We start from the raw sequence: 21,316 nt of genomic DNA, 5'->3' as shown, positions 1-21,316 counted from the left end.
GTTGTCACACGCTGTGAAGAACTCCATCATTTTATCTTTCTCCTGCAGTTTCTTTTTTTCCCCTTGTTTTTTAATCAAGAATGTGAGGCTTGCCTTTCCTGCTATGAGAGGTATACAAATGGTTTTGCTTAGTTGGATCCCATGCTTTGCCAGCTATGCTCTTCAAATTAGTGCTTGTGTTACGTCTTGATGTCTTTTTGATGTCTCCTGGAAAATGTTGTATTCTTCATCAATTACACAAGTTCTACAAACTATGTAGGTATTTATTATGTCATTGTTTCTCTAGAACAAATACTTTCATCAATAATGTAGGTAGATGGCTTAGAAATAGCTCCAGCAGGGCTCTCATTTATACTATCCATTTACCTGAAATTGCTTTTATTTTTTCTGGTGCTTCAATTATTGTCAGTGCACAAGCAATGAGATGGTTTTACCAGAACTTCACACTTTCAAGTAAGTTTGTCTGCTTTGAGTATGTAAAGAGACAAGATTTCCCTGCAACCTACTGTTTCTGTTTTGCTAGCAAGGAAAGAAGTCTGATAATGTCTTATAACAATATATTGTCCTCCTTCATGAAAATGTCTCCTCTAAATGATTGCAATGGAAGTGAAGGCATGCTTGGTCCCCACTACCAGACAGTAACATGTGTTTGGTTTGCTGAAATCCCGCGTACACGTGTGCATTATCTTGGATTTGCTGTTTCTCTGTCATGTTTTATTTTTTTAGGCAGGTGCTTTGGTAGTCAGCAGTTACTGACTGGTCTTGGGTGAATAAAAGTATTTAGCATTCAGCTGGTGGTGGTTGAGTCTGAACACGTTGCTTATCAGTTGCCTTACTTACTGAGGCTCTTCCGAAGAGAGTGAGAAACGTGCAAAAGATCTGGCTGCTTGGATGGGTAAACAACTGCTCTGTTTTTTGCTTGTACAAGTTGGACAAACCGAGCTTGACACACTTCCACGAACAAACACGGGATGATGGCACAGGCAGAATTCGCCGGCACAGACAGTAAATCCAGCTCTGTTCCCCAAATGCCTGTTGTATTTCCACCTCATATCCATCACACCAAGTACAGGTAATTGATAAGCTGGTAGGTTTTTTCCATTAGCACCATTTCTGTAGCAACTGTACAAATTTTCATATAGATGCAAGATGGTAGTAGTGGAAAATTAAAGGGAAAATAGTTGAAATGCTGACATCACAAGTGCTAGTGATGAGGATTGCTCTCATCTCTCTGAAAGCTGGATCTTAAAACAGACTGACATAGCATGTCACGGCTTGACGGGGAAAAAAAAAGGTAAAATATTCTCAATAATGTTTTCTTCCTCATCGACGCCAGCGGTGGGTGTTCAGTGGGAGGGGTTTTGTCATCTTTCCCATAAATGTGAAATCTCTCTGCCTTTTTGTCCAGTTGCACAAAGGAAGCGTGCAGTTGAGGCAGGTGTGTGTGCCGGGTCTTGAGCTCCGTGGATTTGGTGGCTGTTACTCAGCAGCAGTTGGTCCTGCGTCATCTCTAGTTGCTAAAAAGCTCTCCCTAGGATGGCTGCATCGCGCTGCTTCTGGTTTGGCTGGTCACAATTCTGACTGCACCGCCTAACGTCTACAGAAGGTGACTCAGGGAGTTGCATGGATATTCGGGTTTTCTTTACGTGCATGCGTGATGTTCAGTTTTACGCGGTATTCAGTGTCTAGGTCCTCAGTTTCAGTTTTCATCGTTGACTTCTGTGTGCTTTTGGCGTGTGAGTTGTCCTGGCTGCTGGTGTCAACTCCTGTGGCCTCCTGACAGTGACGAAGAGCTCCTGTTGGCTGTTGTCATCTGGTTTTCAGAACTTGTCTGCACGCTCCTGCAAAGAAAATTGTACTGAAATCATTTTCCAAACTGTTCTGTGAAGTACTTTAGTTCTCTTCTGAGACAAAGTATGCTACCCATGTGGGTCTGTTTGTAGATTATCATTTTCACATTTCTTTTCTGCTGGAATTTTCGCTGTTGTCTTATTTAAAACTTTTTTTTAAAGGCAAAAAACTTAAACAGAAGCATAAAAAAGGCAACTTCTAGAGAACTTTCAGGGGTTATGTTGTGGTATTGTTGCTGATGCACAGTCTACAATAATTCTTCCCTGTGGGGTGGTGTTTGTAAAGTCCAGAAACAAAACAGAAGCGTGCATCTGGATACTTCTGAAAAGGTCAGGCTGTTGTGGATCCTGAAATTCGTACTGGTGGCATTGAGGGCACTGCTGGTGCATGTTTAAGTACGATTTCTCTGTTCAGAGCACGGTGTCCATGGATGCATTCTTCCTTTGGTTGCACTGATGCCATGCCTGTATATCTAACCCATAACAAAAATATTTTGCAAACTGAACACCAGTTGATCAGCACGACATCAATCTTTTGCTATTCCTTTTGTTTGCAAACAAAATGGATTGCTACAAGGCCATGCGGTGGGAGTCTTGGAAAAGCGAGTCGTGGCAAGGTTGTCATCTTGTAGAACTGTGTAATTAGACTGTCTGGCTCTAGTTTAAATCATTCTATTTATTTTAGTTGCCCTCTTCGTACCTCTTGTTCATGGAAACAAATGTCAGTAGCTGCTATCTTCCAAAAATGTCTCCAGGATATGATTTCTCCTGCCTTGTGTGTTTGGGAATTGTCTTCTGGTTCCTGAATGAACAAGCCTGGATTTCTTCAAACATTTGAAGAAATGTTTCTTAAACAGGCTAAACTATCACCAGGCTTGAATTTTGGAGGGGGAGATGGAAGAAGGAGAAACCTTAATATACTCAGTGTACTTTCTGTATTTACACCATTTGGTTCCCTAATGTTTGTCCTCTGGGCGTATGTGAGGAAAAGCAAACCACGCATCGTAACTTCAGATGTTCAGTCTGTTCTAACAGCAGCTGTAAAATAATAGCGAAATCCAAAGGAATAAGAAATTTCTCTGTGCAGTGTCCTTCCTAAAGAGCTACAAGCTGGAGTAGAGGCTGCTAGTGATCTCTGAAGCAAAAAAAAGCAACCTGTGGGAACCGGATAATGTGTAAGTAATTTTTGAACAGAAACTTGTTAAGTTCTTACGCAGTAAAGTTATTTACTTAGTGAACGTGTGTTTTGTCTTACAAGTCCCAAACTCCACTGGACAGAGCTTTTTGTCAAACGAAAGCAGACCTCTTACAACCCCAGGCTGAACTCAAATAGCATGCTAAACACATGTTCACATTTTTGGCTTACTCCATTTGTCGCTTGCAGTGGCTCTTCTCTTCTGTTCAATTCATGCCTGCACTGTGGGGAGGCCAGGCTCTGCTGCTGCTCGCAGCTGTGTACCGATGCTAGTGCACAAATGCGCTGCCTTGTGCCGTGCTATCTACCAGTTAACTCTCGGCTACCAGTCAGTTGTCTCCACTGGGTATGGCTAGTTTTTGAGCGGCGGAGGTCAGAACAGTAAGCATCTCCTCTCTGTGTGCAGTTCTTCTTAAAAAACTTTCAGCTGAACTTTGTTGCAAGTTGATTACAGATAGAGCTGGTAGTTTTTTTGTACTAGAACTGGGTAACTGAGCAGTTTGTGTCCTGGAGAAAGAGATTCTCCTGGATCTGTGAGGCTTTCTTTATCTCATCTGAGGAAATTGAAGCTATGGGATGTACCAGCTCTTGAGAGTGGAAGAGGCAAGCACTGAGCGCTGCAAAGAAGTCGTCTTGACAGCTGGAAATTGAGTAAGATATGATTGAGACAGAGCCTTACTGTCTATTACCTTAATGTTATCTCTGTCTTTTTATCTTACTTTTTTCAAGAGCTCAGAAGTATGAGATGCACAAAAACAGCACTGTAACTTTGTTGTCCAGAATGTAAGCACACACGTGATGGTGAAAATGATTTATATAGGTAGTGTATGCTTAAAAAGGAACGAGAACCTCACTTCTTGTGAGAGAAAGGAACCTAAATTAAGGACCATGTTTGAACAAAGCATCATTTTGTACTTAAAACTTCATTGTAAAACCTAATAAAAAGATTTGTTCTTCTGCTTATGGCTGTTCTGTAGATTTTGATTTCATCTGTTGGAGCTTAAACAGCTGATACTCCCCTGACTGTTGTGCACCAGCTGCTTAGGGAAGGAGTGGATGTGTGACACATCCAAGCAGCTGAGATGTATGAGGAGGAGGAAAGAGATGCTTTGGGTCTGCAGCAGGACCATGTGAACCAGTGAAGGAAGGGCTCTGCGTTACTGGGTGAGCTGCACTGCTCTCACAGGCACTGTGTAACACAATTTCTTTCAGGAACGAGTCTAGTATCAGCTATGTTTTTTTTGCTTTGTTTATTTTAATACTGTTTTCCAGAAACTGTTAAGAACCTGATTGCAGTATTCTGATTTTAAGCATAACTTTGCATTTTATTCACACTCCTTTGGTTTGTCCTCCTGTTATTTACACATAGCAAGTGTATCCTCCTGCAGCTTTCAGTTTGTTAGCATAAGCAAGATGAGGTCTCCTTGTTTCCCCTTCTATAATGGAGTCTTCCATCAACCTGGAAGCCCTTCCCTGCACGTATTTGGGTTCAAGTCTTTTAAAAACTGAATGACCGGAACTGCATGGAATAGAGCAGTCATTTTCTTATGAAATGCATTGGCTTTAGTATTTGTCTGCAACTAATTCAAGCATTAGTCATTTCCAAATGATGTGCTGAGGCTCGTACAAATTTTACAGGTATCATCCCAAATGATTCTTAAATGATTGAACTTTTTTCATTGTCCTGTCTACCGGATGCTTTATTCTTCCTGTATTATGTCGCTTTCCTCTATTTCTCAGTTAGATCATTCTCCCAGTATTTGTACTGGTGTTGCATATTGAATAACTGTTAGTAATCTCTTCCTAGTCTGATATTATGTTTGAAATTATGCTCCTGTATCTCTGATTTTGTCATTTTGTTATCTACTTGCATGTCTTCTACTGGAGGCTTTTATCTCAGTCCTCACTAGTTGTGGCAGCTTATCAAGTGCTTTGTCAAGATTCATACGTCTGACTGGAGACTTGTTAGTATGGGAAGTTTTAGCTCTGGGATTTGAGCTTTTCAGTGATAAATTTCCTCCAGGAGCATGGAGTTATATTGAGTTGCTTGAGCTTTTATTTCATTTCTGCTGTGCAAGTTTGTATTTTTATCATTTTGCTATCTTTTATTACCTCTTAATACCGTCATGCTTGCTGAACACTGAGTTAAAAAGTGTGTTTAAGGGACTTTCATTTTGTTCAACACTATGCACATAGTATCCCTATTCTTACTCTGCAGAAACCTTGCTTTTCTGGTTTTAGTGCTTTCAGCATGATACTGAAGAATATACTTTGGAAGGTGCAATTCAGTTTAACTTGAGAAAATCTTCTTTCAGTGTTGGATGTGCATTCTTTGTCCTCTCCCCTATTCCATGCTGCCTTTCTGCTTAGTTGTGGGGCTTTTGTGCGTGGCATTCTTGTTTAGGTGTAGGGTGTGTGTTTTGTTTTGAAACAGTTATCTCTGCGTTTGCCTTTTAGCAGTCACCCAGGAAGACGATAAGTTTTCTTGCTGTCTTCAGGCATATTTCCAGCTTTACCTGTGTTTATGTAGCTCCTGTGGACTTTGAGAGGTCTAACGGGAAGTAATAATGAGCAGTGGCTTCTGGGGCAAGAGGAGGTCATGCATTTCTCTTGAAGTCAAGGGAGTTAAAAGCTTGGTGGGTCGCTCAGACTGCCTTGGATTTTTCCCCTCTGCAGTACCTTTAATGTCTTGTTACTGCCATTCGGTCTCGTGCCGCTTCCAGAATCTTTCCTGTTGTGGAGCAGACAACATACAGCAAATAAGTGGGGTTTCTTTACTGTTAGGTAATATGTTCCTGTGCCAACATGGCCGTTACGTATGCAGGCCTTTTAGGCATACTGAGGTGCATGTGCACCAAACTGCAGGGAAGAACAGCATGTTCAGCCCTCACCCCGATGGCAGGTGGTGCGAGTTCTGGTATACGACGGTGACCGTCATGCCTGTGTGCCAGTGTACTTTGTCTTCCTTACGCAACCCTCCCCGGTGCCTGCGTGCCCCTAGGCTGACTTGAACCACTTCCAAGCAGAGCGAACTTGGGTGTGCAGCAGCTTGTGTGCAGCCGGGGTCACGCAGCACCACCGTACAGCACAGCGTCGGGAACTTGCAGCTGCCGGCTTGGTACGGACCCGCAAGAGGTGCACTGGGCATGCAAGGCGTTCATGCTGCGGGTTGGGGCAGCTGGATTCTCTGCATCGCTTCCTGGTCCTGTGCAACCCCAGTGAGTGACAGCTTCTGTACGGTGATCTGATGGGAACTGTGGTCTGTGTTACTCCCAACAAAGGAAAGACTAAAAGGTATTTCACAAATGCGTACTTCATAAAGATCAAGGCAAAAGTATTGGCATTAAAATAGCAGTATCTTAACTGTTGCATGCTTTTAGTGTTGGATTTCTGTTGGTTGGGCTGTTCGTGACCTAGCAAAGAGTTTTATTTCAAATTGCTGCACGGGAGTTGGGGGAGCACTCAGGAACTCAACACCTAAAACCACAGGCACGTCTAGGTGTTCATGTAAGGTGGAAATTTGTGTGCAGAAGGCGTAATTGCTTGTACCTACGTATGATAAAAAGTTAACTAATTGGCGCTGTCTGTATTTATCAAGTTCTAATCAGAAGGGTGGTGAGGCATCCAAGCTGCTGAAGTGGTTCCACAAAGTGATTCCAGACAGAAGGATGCGACTTGGCACACAGGAGATGAACGCTTCTGTCTTGTGCGCAGTGGTTAAAATTACTGTTAATTTACAAAGTGTCAAGCAATGCTGGAAAAAAAAAAAAACAATTCTTGCTAAGAATCTAAAGGCTCAGATCCAGAATTGGAATTCAGTCAGTGGCTGCAAGATTTCATTGAAGCGTCTTGAGGGCATGGTATGGAATAGCTAAATCTAGTTAGGCTGTGATATGTGTATGGGAAATAGAAAACTGATATGTTTCTGTTCCTTGTTTTCTGTTCCTAGCTTTTTTTTTCTGTAGTTTTTATCAAAATACCAGTGAGTTTCCATGAGCTCAGGAGCTTGATTGCATCTTGAACAGGTCTTTTGGTCTTACAGTTCTCTGGTACCAAGTCCTTGGTAGTGGCTTTGCACTCTTAGTTGATCGTAATCCATGCAGGCACTTCCTTCTTTCATTGGGATTAGTGAACAAAACAAATGACATTTTGTACAGATATTATGAATAATAGCAAAGAGGAAGTTGGTCATCATAACTCTCGAGCTGTTCACTAAATCACACTGGCTATGCTTCCTAAAGGCTCTTCACGGTTCTGGATGTTGACCTTAGCAGACATTTTTAATGTAATTTTAGGGTCATATTTTAAAATGCTGTTTGCACAGTTTGTTTTGCAAAGCATACTATGCAAAGTACTGTTAGAATTTGGCCAATGCTGAGACAAGAATATCCCTGGATTCTGCACTGGAAAGGATTTGAGCTCAGGTGTCCTGTTGGGCATCTTCCTGTAACGGAATGGTCCCCAAATACTGCCTTGGGTGAAGGAAAACTGAAAGCTCTGCCTGCTTAGTCTGGACATTTTTGTTCTTTGCATATGACAAATCTTTTTTCAGTATTTTTGGGTTGCTTTTTACTATATGGCATACATGGCATGAAGAGGTAGGAAGGTCCTGCCTAGGGCATCCAACAGCCCAGCTTTCAAACTGGCTTAAATGCACGTCTCATATTTCATGCTGCCTATAAAACTTTCAGTTCCACGTTAATGAATGCCTTTGTGTTCAGAAAGGCATTTAAACTGAAGAGGAGAAACTGAAAGTTCAATTTAATGTAATTCAGTTTTTCTAATCGGATATACTGGGCACACTCTGACAACAGTGACACCCACTGCTGCAGCCTGGCAGCAGTTGTTTGTTTCACACTGGTGTCGATCACTTTCTGCTAGCGCTGTTCATTGCTTATTGTGGTGGTGAGCAGAAGGGTGCATACCAACCAAAATACTTGATTATTCCACTGCTAGGATTTTTATTTGCCTTGAATGAGATACTGACCAAAACTGTTGTCACAGCTCTTTATCGTTATGGAAAGAGCAGGGTGCTCTCAGATTCAGTATAGCTTTTCTAAGCACGCTTTGCTGATGTTGTGAGTTCTGGAACTTTGCAGTTGGTAAATGCAGGTTTCTAGTAGCTCAGAGTTAATTCTGCCCCTCTGCTATGTATTCACAGAGTGGGAAGAGGTATTTGTAAATGTATTCAAAGGTAATGTCATAAGGTAGCAATGGACACAAAATCAAGATTGCACGGACACCTTTTGATGATAGAGCCTGATTGGCAAATGTTTTATTTTTGTTACTCCAGTCTCTTTTTAAAGCAGGGGTTTCTAAGTGATTTTCTTATTTAAATTTTTTTTATATACTTACGCACCTCATGGTTCTAGCACTCCTGCGGGAGTCTCGAAATCTGAGCTTCAACATATTATTACACAAACCACAAGAGGAGTTTGAGTAGCAGGAGACAAGATGGGCCACTGAATCCAGTGCTGGCTGTGACTCGCTGAGCCTGGCCCAGTGCAGGACAGCAGGAGGAAGGCAAGCTGGCTGCTGGAGCTGAGTGCTCTGTCTGGGCACGAGGTATGTTTTCTGTTCCTGCATCCCCTGCAGATGGAGGAGCTTGAGGCAGAGAGGGAAACATAATCCACTGTCCGACCTAGCTTGGGGTAGCTGGGGCAACTGAAGAGGGAAGAGAAATCTTCCTAAAGTGCATATGGTTGCTCTCTGCATGCCTCCCTGGTGGCACTTGTCGTTACGGTGTTTGACTTCAACCATGCTCGATTAGGAGACACAGTTCCTACAGACTTCAACGTAAGCAGTAACTGCATAGAAAAGCAGAACAGATCAGTGTGCACCGCCGCTGTATCCTCTGGCTGTCCACTGGAAAGGCTCCCTCGTTTCCATGCTTCCCTGTTGTGTTTGCCCTGCTGGTAGGTGGATGCAGGCGGTGCTGTGCTAAGTGCTCGTCCATCTGGTGCTCAGGGTGGGTGGGCAGGCACAAACAAAACTCTTCACAGCTTAGGATACCGACAGGAAGCGGGAGGTGTCGCCTGAGAATGCTGCATTAGGAAATGGACGGGGGAGAAAGGCTGCGAGGGCCGGTCTGAGCCTGTGTGGGTTGTGTGAGATTGATCATCAGGAAACTGGGCTTCAGCCCTGCTGCTGCTGCAGGAATTAGTTCTCTTCCTTGTCTCAAGCTGCTCTGCCAACCCTTCTATAGCTTCTTCTGTAGCCTTCTATAATATGCAGTTTCTTTAAAAGTACCAGTTATGCTGTGTCATAACAAAAGCAGATAGCGTGCTCCAACTCCATTCACAGAACAAACAAAATTTGTTTTGTTCTGGCTGAGACAGGCTGAGGGAGCTGGAGTTATTCAGCCTGGAGAAGAGAAGCTCCAGGGAGACCTCCCAGCGGCCTGGAGGGGGCTGCAGGGAACCTGGGGAAGGACTCTGTCAGGGAGCCCAGGGATAGGACTAGGGGGAATGGCTTTAAACTATAAGTGGGTAGGTTTAGATTAGATGTAAGGAGGAAATTCTTCACTGTGAGGGTGATGAGGCCCTGGCCCAGGCTGCCCAGAGGAGCTGTGGCTGCCCCATCCCTGGCAGTGCCCGAGGCCAGGCTGGATGAGGCTGGGGGCAGCCTGGGCTGGTGGGAGGGGTCCCTGCCTGTGGCAGGAGAGGTGGAACTGGGTGGGCTTCAAGGTCCCTTCCAACCCAGGCCATTCCACGGTTCTGTGATTCCATGAAAAGTTCGCTTTTGCTTTTTCTTGGTTAGGAACACTTCTCCCCAGTTCTTTTTTACCCCCAGGGAAAGGGAACAGCAGAAGTATCTGTGAGACAAGGGTGTAGCCCTTTGCTTAAGATTGGGTTTGTATGATACATTTATAGGCTGTGTAGTATGATGACGTGCAAACTGTCAATTTTCCTTATAATGAGTGATTAAAAACATGAGTTGAAGGTTAGTTTTTCAATAGAGAATAAGATTAAGTTGGGATAACAGTACTGTTTTGGACATGTGGAGAGCCTGAAAGTGATTTTGGAGAACTCATATCTCTGTCCTTTGCTGCTGAGAAAATTATGACGTGTTAGAAACCATTTCTTAGCTTTTCTGTTCATTAAATGAAAAGGGTATGGGAAAGAAGCATGGGGGCATGGGGGAGTGAGAACTATGCCATGTGAGGTAAGTCGGATAGGAAAGGAAGACGGTGACAAAAACAGATTGCAAGCCAAAGAGGAGTTTTTTTTTCCCTTTCTTATGGACTGCACCTAGAATTTAGCTGGTATTTTTAACGGAGGTAACATAATCTTATATATAGCATATGGGCTGGGAGTATAACATTAGAGCGGTGTGTAGTGTTTTCTGTGTTGTGATGGAGATCAGCAACATCCAAGTTTCTTAAACAAAACCCAAGACCCTAGCATGTGCATGTGGCTGTTCTGAGTTGTGGAAGTGTAGCACAGTCTAGGTCAGACAAGGACTACTGCTACCCAAAAATACCTAGCAGCTGTAGTGGTTGGCTGGAATTCACAATTGGTTCTCTGTTTCAGTTGACCTCCTTTGTGTATTGCATTCTTACAATGACATTTTAAAGTTACTGCTTTTATTTTATTATTTAAATATTGCAGCTTCTTGCCTTCCAGGCTTGTTTGTCTGATACAGCTGTTTTGTCGCACTTGGAGACAGAGATTTTCAGATGATTTTATTTGTTTTGTGATGTAGAGGTCTTAAATATGTGATGCAGTAATACTTTTTTTTGTCATACCATATTGCTTAGCTACCCATCACTTAACTTTGCCATTTATTTGAAGCCTGTGTAATAGTCCTGGAGTCAAACTACAAACCCAAAGTGAATTTCATAAATAAATTCAGGAGCAGTCACTCATTATGAACATACACCTATGAAAACTGATGTGTAATCTTTCGCACACTAGAGGGCACTAGCATCTCATGAAATTTAAGCCCAAGCCAATTTTTATTCTGTCTGTTACACTTATATATTGTGTAGTCTTACTCTTTTTGTGTAGTGTATGCCACAGACTTGCATTTCTTCACGGCCTTTTCTCTGGAGAAATGAAAACTAAAAGTATCCTTGCAAGGATGCATCAAAAGTTAGTGTGTGGGATTTTCCTGTGTGCATGCACATGTGTTTTTTTTTTTTTTTTTTTTTTTTTTCAATCGATAGGTTGGGTAGCTTGTGGACAAAAAGGCAAATTCTACTTGTATTCTTAAATTATGATATTATTGTGATAATTTTCGATTAAAGCTGATGAATAGGTTTTTAAGATAAGGAATTATTGGATAACTTCTTAAAGAAGCAGTATAGTAGAGTTAACATCTGTAGTATACTTTTATAAAGCTTGTTATCAAAGGAAAAGAATCATACATGAACTGTGCTGCAGGCCAAGCTTTGTTGGGTTTAATGCATATGTTTACATGTTGATACCTGATGCATATTGTATAGCAAAGAATAGGAAGGCCTATACTAGCAGTTAGAAGCTGATTGCCATGGAACCTTCACTTGTTCCTTACACATTAAGCAGGTAATTGTGGAACATGCATCTGAGGCTACAGCACAATGAGGTCCAAACATTTTGAGAGTTCTTTATTTTCTTTATTTTTTTTTCCAATGGTGAATCTCGTTTAAAACACTTGAACAAACTGTCTTCTGATCGACTTCTTGTTCTTGTAGGAATGATCATTCAGTTGCCTTGGAGATGATCCTTCTGCTGTAAATGTAGGGACGAGGACTAATGGTGTGGGCAGTATGGATCTAATGAACGGGCAGTCAAGCAGTGTTAATATTGCAGCTACTGCTTCAGAGGTAAGGATTGTAAAACTCAATAGGTACTGAAAATCATAAATACTCAGCTCTTTAAATGCACCAAAAAGTAATCTTTTCTTTTAACAGGTCTGGCACAGGAAATTCATGTTTAAATGGATGTATTGGTTTTATGTGCCCCAGTTTAGATGTGAAAAGAGTTCTGACCTTTGTATACCAATAGAAAGCATGAACTAGCATTTACAGCCTTGCCATAGCCAGTAACTGCCTTTTCTGTGCTCTCTTCCATCACATCTAGACAAGGAAGCTTTTCTTTTCAAGTTTTAACAATAATAGATGCTCTTAATGCACTAAGCTGGGCTGGCAAGGCCTGTGGGAAATGTTCTCGCCTTTGGCAGGTAGTGTGTGTGTGTTGGGGCAGTCTGACAGTGATTTTTCGTATTTTGAAGTTAATGTAATTTTCCATTTGCTATCTACTTATTGAGTGAGTGGGGGGGAGGTAAGTATCAGAAGGTTTTGAGTTTTTTTTTTGCCAGTGAGGATCTGTTTGAGAGTCTTAGCACTGATAGAGGGCTTGCAAGATCTGTTTTTTCAAAACTCTTGCAAATCACTCCCTCCTTATAGTTATTGTAAGTATTGTTTTTTAATGCCTTTTATTATTGGAATGAAGGGAACTTAAAATCTGCCCTCAGTGTATTATGAGTAATATTTCCAGATGCACTGTTTCTCTTTAGGGTGGCATGCCTTGGCTTGTACAGATGTACAATAAGAACCAGAGCTTTCTGCTTTGAAAGACAGTTACTTTATTGCTGATGAATATTTTTAGCGTGTTTGTCAAATTGCAAACGTGTTTTTACCATAGTAGACTTCATTCTCTTTTTCCCCTTTTTTATTTAAAAGACGATGTTCATGAACACTGCAAATGAGAGCGATACAAGCCACAAAGTCCTGAAAAAGGTTGCTTCCTTGAAAGAATATTTGAACCTTAAAGATGTTCATTTTGTATGTGTATTACAGATCTGTTTTAATAGTAGGGCTGCATGTGTGCTATGCACTTGCACATGTGTATGGGAATGGAAAGTAGTCCAAACAAGGTGAAAGGAAAAGTGTTGTGTGATCGAAAAGAATCAAATAATCTCCACCAATTTCTCAAGTATTGTAATTCCCTTATTGTGAATTGTTGAATGGCCACTTGTTGGCATGTAACTGAAAAGATTTCGTAGAGGAAAGCTCTCATTTTACTCAACAGGATAGTCTTAACTGTTTACATGTTGTCGGATAAAAAATTAAGTAAAATACATTTAAAATATTGGGATTAGGAGTCTTATAAAGATTGGCAATGTTACATAAATCTGCTTTCATCAGGTGTTTTTTTTTTTTTACTAACTGGAAAATGTTTCTGAAAATGTAGTACAGTGGTTACTGAAAACACGCATCTGATTTGGAGTTTTTGGTGATGTTTCCAAAGCCAGGTTTTTCAGAGAGATGGTACTGTCAGAAGAAACTCACTAAAACCGGACATTAAATGAGCATGAATATTCTTTATCTATTTTTGCAACAAAAATGCTTAAATATGGGCAAGAGTTAAATTTCAGCTGGCTGAACTCTCAAGGAGTTCAAATGCTCTTGTAGTGATTGTGAAGCCGAAGTCAAAATAAATAGTATAGCCATAAAATATTGTGAGGTTTTCAGGAGAAGACATTAGAACAGGAGAACTGTTTGCCAGCATTGGTGACAGTGTGCTATCTATCTCCCTTCCTGTCTTGGCATCAGCAGACATGATGCAGGATGTTACTGGAAGTGCAGTGAAAATGGCTTCCACGAGAAGTGGTCTGGTGAAAACGCTTGTTCATATGCATGTTGTGCATATGACCCATACCCGTGATCTTAAGTTTAGAACATTAGCAGTAAAATTAGAGGGACTATCAGAAAGTACCTTCATTATGTGGGTCGAAGTCTAGTCTTTTCAGCTTTCTAGGAGGTACACCCCTGTTGATACCTCCTAGCAGGCGTCAGAGCGGTTAAGGATGTATTGGTGTCCAACATCAGACTGGTTTGTGGTTTGTGTTCAGTGTGCTTTGCCACAGTGGAGTTGGAGCTCCCAACAAGGGCATGAGCGCTCTGTGCATCAGTGCTCGATTTCTCTCTCTCAAAAGTCTCCAAAACAAAGTATTAGCAAATCTGATGGGGGAGCTCCATTAGCACTTAGGTCCAGGCTATGCTGTTGCTGAAGTTTGTAGATGTTATGCTGTACGTAAGGCAAGCATACTGGTTGCTGAAGAAGCGTTAAAAGCTCATACAGTTACTGACTGTACTACTTGTGGTCCCTTGTGATGCTTTTTGTTCATGTCTCATCTCATTTCTTCCTCTTAGTCAAGAGTTTGCTTTATACCAGGTTTCTGAAAGTGAGAAAAAATAAGCAAAAAAAAAAAAAAAGCTTAGCCTTTCAGGTCTTCACAGGAGAGTGTGGGGCAGAAAAAATGCATGCTGTGTGCATATTTCTGAGTTAGATACATCTGGGGCTCAAACGTGAGGTGTACATCTGCATATGACATCTCAACCTCTGTGAAAAAAGTGTGATGACTGAACAGAATCTGTATACTAATGGAAGCGATTATTCGTAACGTAGATGTATTGTTTTCATATTGAACAAAGTACTGATTTTTGAACAATATTTGTATTTTTGCAAGGAAGCAAGTATCTGTATGTTCTAGATACAGATTCCTAGAATAATCTAGGTTGAATCTGGTATCTGCCAAATTTGAGTTACTACCATTTAAAAAAAACAACTAATTGTTATACTAACCTTCTTAAATGCAAATGCATGAAGCTCAGTGCAATTTTTGTAGGTTTTAATGAGTCTAAGAGAAACAGGAAGAGATGGATACTGTTCTTTGATGGTAACTATTCTTTTGGGGCAGACCTTATATTTTTTTCCTCATTAGTGATTTTTTTCCGTAGTTTAGATTTTGACTCTTGTTGTTAACTTTTTCTCAACAAAACTGAAATTTAATTACATCTTGAAATACATAAGGGTTGTGTATTGAGGACTACTTTTGAAGTCCGTTGAAATCAGATCGAGAGTCTTTGGATCAAGTGATCTTTGTTGGGAGACAGTAAGTCCTGTGGCTTTTTTAATTGTTAATTTGCCCAATAGAAAAAAAATGTGGTGGTTGAAATGGAATTTTGATCTTGGCAGTGTAAAAAGAAAAAGATGACAAACCCAAAATATCATCAGTAGTTTTTTTTGTTTTTTTTTCAGAAGAGTAGCAGTTCTGAATCTTTGAGTGACAAAGGTTCAGCTGAACTAAAGAAGAGCTTTGATGCAGTGGTGTTTGATGTTCTGAAGGTTACACCAGAAGAATATGCCGTAAGTAATTCTTGTTAGTTGGTGTGTAATTTTTTCAATTTTCCCTACCCTTCTCCATTCCTGTATGTTTTGCAACTAATTTCCACCATTCTTGGGTTTCAAAAATGGATCCTGTCCTGTTCTTCATTGTCTATATTCTGGTTAATGTTGAGTAGTCTTTTGGGGCTGTGCTCTCCAGGCATTTTTCACCTTATTGTGTGCAATGTAGACCAAAGATTCCTAAATCTGTACGATACACCTTAATTCTCAGATGTGCATAGTAGTTGCAAGGATATACTTGATCTGAACTTGTTTTTTCTCTCTGAAGGTGTTTAATTTAATCCTTTTGATGGTTTGTTTGTTTATGCTGATTGGTTTAATGAAGATACAGATTCCTGTTTTTTAATACAGCCATTCCTGCATAATGCTCAGCCAGTGTCAGACACTGGCAGATGGTACATGCACGTCCCAGCTGAAGTCGGTGACCATTTCTGATGACATTTATTGGGGCTAGAAAATTTTCACTCTTGTTATTACAGAATAGTCCTGTATTAAAATAAAAAGTGGCATCGTAAAAACTGTTTATAATCTTTGTCAACAGTAGTAGGAAATTCAACAATTTTTTTAAACTTTTAAGAGAAAAACTCTTATGACTGGCTTGTATATGGACTGTCTGGGTGGTGTTTTGATTATGTTACAGAAGGCCCACATAACATTCAGTTGAGTGTTGCTGTTTCAACTCTTCTCCTGCAAAACAGCATTGGTAGTAGTTTTATTGGACATCTGTTGGCTGTGAGTCAGTATTGTAGGTTCTCAGGATGAATCTCTTACTCCATCACAGTATGGAAATATTTAAGCTCAATAGTAACAAATCAGCACAACTTTGTTGCTTGTAGATGTTCCTACTGGGGATAAACATAGAACACCAAGCCTTCCGGTTAGTGGTCTCTGGTAGTACATTGGTTGTAAGACTTTTGTTAAAGGTTATGCATGAATATAAAAAGTCACCTCTCAATCACGTCCTTCTTAGCCTTGGACCTTATCAAGGATTCTTACTGCATTTATTATGATGCTCGCATTCCTCTTCAGGAGGCTGCAAAGCCCAAATCTATACTTAGGTGCAGTCATAGACAAAGATGGGTAACTGAATTTCACCTGTTATATACTAAGAAAGTGAACTTATTTCTGGACTGTCCAGCATGCCCCAAACTTCGCTAATTCTTACATCAGCAGAGTACGTTGTTTTTTTTTTAGGGGTGTGATGGTACAGAATAATCACTTGGATACCATCCAGAGCCAAAACCAGTGGGTGATTCTTACCCTACTTGCAGAGGTTAACAAGACAGATGGTCCCTCTATTTGAGTGATTCAAATATGTTACTAGAAAGACTGTTATCAAGCTCTGCCTGACACTGCATTTATAATTCAAGTCAACGTGTTGTCCTGAGGAGGCTATTGATGTGTGGCAGCATATATCACAAAACATCCCCATTAAATTCATTCTGCTTTTTAAATTGTTGATAATAATTTCAGTTCATTATTAATGGCTAAATTGATCTCGGTGAGCACACTGAAAGTTTAAAGCAGCTAGATTATGAAGTGGTACCTTCACACGTACCTGCACACAAAGTTCTTCTTGGATAACTAATGGGATTTAGTCCTGACTGAGGCTCCAGACATGTGGCTCGGGCCTCCCCTTGCTCTGTTGTCAGTGAATCACCTCCTCCATGGGAGGCTGGTCTGGGTGTTTGCCAGCCCTTCAGTTTTATCTTACATTTTCTCTGCATAAAGTAAATCCGAATAGTTAGGGAATTTGGGGCTAGGGACTTTAATTCCACTTGAACTCTGGTGTTCAGGCCAGAATAGCAAGTTCCCCTGAAGGGCTCTGCCTCGTAGCCAGAGGTGGCTGCTGTTGAGGAGCCGAGGAGCTCACGTAGTCTGTGTGGAGCTGCTGCCACTGCCTTGGACAAAATGAAAAGGTGCTTTGTTTGGCATCTCCTTTCATAGGCCTCTTGCTCTCTTAAATGATCTCTCCTTTGCAGAAACCTTTAACTTTCATGAGTATTCTAAATATTGCCTGTTATAAATGTTATTCAATTTTAATATTTTTATTAAAATCTATAATGAAATCCAGCATGTTTACTGTTTTCATATCAGGTCTCAAACTAGGTACAGTTCCACGTACAAATATGAATTTTTTATTTAAACATTTCACATTATGATTATGAACATGTGATTGTAGTTTGGGTTTATGCAACCTGGTGTAATTTTGCTGTTTTCTCAGTTTCTCCAAAAGAAAACTATATCTCTTTATTCTCAGCCTTCTGGAGTATTTAATTTCAGGCCTTGTTTGCTGTAAATGGATCTGAAATACCTTACAGCATTTTAAGCAGTTGAGCAAAATTTCTGGTAGTCAGTGAACAACCCTTTGGCAAGATTATAGTTAAGTTCTTTTTCAATCATGTTTCTGTATACAGCTATACTTCCTAGTTGATATCGAGTTCCTCAGGCAAGCTTATCTTATTTTTTTTCACTAGCACTTGCTTGTTTGATTGCTGTCTTTTTCTGGTCGTTCTTGTTGAATGTTGTGGAAATAGGTAAATTTGTCAAAAACTTGGATACCTTGGCAGAAAAACACCTTTGACTCATTACAGTTGTTTTTTTTTTTTTATTACCCATTTCCTTATTCTTCATGTTCTTAGTCCTACCGTAAAGGAAAAGTGTAAAATCTTCCCCTGGATTTCAGTGCTGATTTGAAGACAATCAGAGTGATGCAGTATGGTCAAGCTCTTCAGGACACCAGCATCAATGAGAATGCAAAACTGTGCTAGTGAGGTTTTCATTATAACAGTGGGTTTGTACCTCTCAGCTTAGACATGGATATGTTATCAGTTGCTTTTTCAAACTAGAAAAAGCTTCTAGCATAGTGAGAACTTCTGGTAAAACAGATGCAGTGTAGACTACTGACATCAGTGATTTACCGAAGACTGAATTCTGTAACCAGCTGTAGATGAATACTGGTTTCAAAATAATATTTTTTCAAGTGGTGAACTGAAAATAAGTTATGGATTGAGTACTTCATGTGTAAGAGACAAGATAATGTGAAAAAGCCAGTAAAACAGCAGGAAAAGTAAGTTGCTGAACAAGAGTTAGACAGCTGTCTAGTTAATTGCTAGATTGTTTTGGCTCGTAGGAAAAAAAGAATTTCAGTGCACAGATGCCATAAAGGTGAGAGTTAACTGATACAGTCAACGTCAGCATTGGGAAATCCCATCTTGTATCTGTTGTGTTGTGTTTTGATGAAAGTAGGTAACTGTACAGATTGTTACAGTTATGCTGAGGACAGAAGAGCAAAAATCTGAATGGTATTTAGTTTAAAAGATACTGGAAACTACTGGTGGTTTTAGTGCCACGATGAGACACAAAGATGCCTTCTCAGCTCTCGGTGTATTAGGGTTGTTACTTGAAAACTTAATCTGTTCAGTCAGTTGGTGGGTGAGTAAGAGACAAGAGGGACTGGAAAAGCTATTGCTTGCTTACCAAGTCAAAGAAGTCTAACTGTAAATACTGGTGATTTTATTTTCACATTCTTGCCTTTGGCAGTCACCCACCAGGAGCATTATGCTGAACGTGCAGTTGGTGTGCCATTTTGTGATGGCCTGTTGTTTAGACTGAGCAACTTTCACATGTACTCCAACCCTTCCAGGGTTCTTTCTTGAACAGTAACAGCAGTGATTATTGTAATAAACGTGTAATATTGCACTTATACTGTTGTGAGCAACCACGTGTTATAAGTTCTTTGTAAAGTTAAAGGGCCATGCTGCAGCTGAAACAGGTGAGATCTTCAGGCCTAGCTGCTGCTGTTGGAAATGAATGTATAGTCTGCTATATGTACACAGAAAAAGCAAAGCTCCTGGGAAGATGCATTGAATGCCTGCATGCTTCGTAAGCCTTGGGAAAAAGAATGCCATTCAGTGAGTATAAAGCGGGATATGTTTGTTTTCTGTGAGGGATTCTACAGACAGCTTTCTAGCTGTAACTAATAGGAGTCTGTCTCTAAATACCTGCTTTTAGGCTGATCACTGCTCACTTCTTTATTAAACAGCTGAAAGCCACAAAGCGACTTGGTGCCAGCATTACCCACTGGTGCCTGGCCCTGCAGATGCAGCCATTCAGCGTGTTTACAGGGTAGGCAGAGCCACAGTGAATGCTGGCCATTTTTTTTGATGGGAGATCTGTGGTTTCGAGCGTCCAGGGCACAATTTGTGGGGGAGGGATATGGTAATGGGGCAGTGGCAGCAGAAAGCAGGGCTGGTGAGACTGAAAGAAAAAAGAAAAATGCTTTGGGAACTTGAGCTCCAAATTAAGATGCTGGCGAACCTCAGGTTGAAGAAATATTTATTTTTTTGCTTTACGGTAAATTCTTACTCCTTAGACTGCTACTGTTTAATTATTTGACTGTTTATTACTTTTTGACTCGTATTTCCATTTTATACTTCAGCTTAGCCACGGCGGTGTAAATATTTGAGGTAGAATTAAGGGAAGCGCAGCTGTATAAATCCATTGCTTTTTTTTCCCCCACCTAGTTATCTAAGAAGGATTCTTTATTCTTCTCCATAGTCTCTGAAAGCGTTACAAAGTAAGTTTGGTTAAGATATATGTGTATTTCTCCTTCCGATTCCAGTTGAGCTTTGTCAAATGGATGTTGGAAGAAATATTGCTTATTTTGGAAACAATAAGGTCATCTTAAAATTGTGTAGATGAAATGGATTTTTTTCTCAGAGACATTCTTGTGACAGTTATCGAGACACCTATATCCAGAGAAGGAGCATGAGTGTGTGTTTTGTAAATGAAGTGTGTAATGCAAGTGCAGAAACAGGTCTCAAGGTGTGTGGGGTCCAACAACTCCTTTTTTTGCCACTTCCAACAGAACAAAAATAACTTAAACTGGCCCAAGGCTCCCCATAGGAGACCTTCCTCCGTCCAACTGAGTGTCCAACACTTCCTCTGATCCAGCATCTCCTCCATGAGCTCCTGCGCAGCTCCTGGGGCTGGCTGTCAGTGGTCCGGCAAGTCTGTCTGCTGTGTCTGCAAGCGGCTTGATAAAGTGATGTACTGGGCCTAGGAGCATTTGCTTTAATAATAATAAAATAAAATCTGCTTGTATGTGTTCCCATTAGCTTTATTTTACAGAAGAATATTAATAAATAAGTATTTTCCCAAGGAGAGGAAGAAGCAGCAATTTCAGTGTGTGGAAGAACTATTAGTGACAGAAGTTCTGGAGTGGACTTTGTGAGAAAACAAGTAGGGTTTCAGCACAGGAACTCCAATCCCCCAGTGTTCATCTTGGGCAGTAGAATTATTTTACTACAGATGCAGTGCTTAACAGAGGCTTAGCTATTTTTTCAGTGAGGGAAAAGTATTCTGGCAGCCCAGAGAGACAGTGCTAAGCCAAGTTGGAAGGCTTAAATATATTTCCTTCTAAAAATTCAGATTAAGGAGCAATTTATGAAGTGCTGCCTGAACCAACATGGCTTCAAGGAAAATCAGATTATGGCAATGTTCTTCAATAACCGAAATACAGACTTTTTTTTTCATCTCAGACAGAAACTTAGTTTTTCTTCTCACAATGAGGGTTTCTGTCAAGGAGCTATGGGATGTGCAGTGTCCTTGTGGGGCAGGTACATGACTGGAGAACTTGTAGTGCAGTAAGCAGCCTGGTAAAGGAGCTGATGCTTGCTAAGTCTAGAAACTAGAAAAGGGGGATTATAGTCTGGATCAAATAGGAGCTTTTGTATGGAAGCATGGAGAGAAGCTTGATGCAGTGGTGTTAACTGCAACTAGAAGCTGCTAAGTTACGTGGGTTTTGGAAGGAAGGTAGTCGCACGTGTTCACAGAAAACCAAGAAGGAATTTTGAGGAATACTTTAAAATTTCATTTCATTGACGTCAATATTTGTCAAAGCAGCAGCACAATGAACAGTGGTTCTTATTCATCTGGATGCAAAGTTTATAGCGTCATAGCCTTGCCTTAGAAGAGGGGTAAATCTCTCTATATGGACCTGAAGCCATGTGGTCATTATTTTAGTATATTGAAGTACTTAGTTGTTAACAAGTCCAATATCTCAACACGCAGGAGAGCTAAAATATTTTTAAATT

The 21,316-nt window shown here is 40.7% G+C and overlaps 1 protein-coding gene across 7 annotated transcripts in view; it reads left to right on the top strand.

Annotated features, from left to right (window-relative positions):
- Window positions 1–21,316, top strand: part of RALGPS2 (Ral GEF with PH domain and SH3 binding motif 2) — a 146,099-nt gene that overhangs the window by 35,081 nt on the left and 89,702 nt on the right. For 6 of the 7 annotated variants that reach the window (XM_040565022.1, XM_040565016.1, XM_040565019.1 and 3 more), the window contains 2 exons: window positions 11,720–11,851; window positions 15,072–15,179. In XM_040565022.1, coding sequence (XP_040420956.1) covers window positions 11,795–11,851; window positions 15,072–15,179 — 165 coding nt within the window. In that variant the 5' untranslated portion in view covers window positions 11,720–11,794. The remainder of the gene's footprint in view (window positions 1–11,719; window positions 11,852–15,071; window positions 15,180–21,316) is intronic. The other variant, XM_040565017.1, reaches the window with a different exon arrangement.

This window comes from Cygnus olor, chromosome 8, assembly GCF_009769625.2.
Source record: "Cygnus olor isolate bCygOlo1 chromosome 8, bCygOlo1.pri.v2, whole genome shotgun sequence".
NCBI lineage: Eukaryota > Metazoa > Chordata > Aves > Anseriformes > Anatidae > Cygnus > Cygnus olor.
This window is presented reverse-complemented; position numbering and strand designations above follow the sequence as displayed.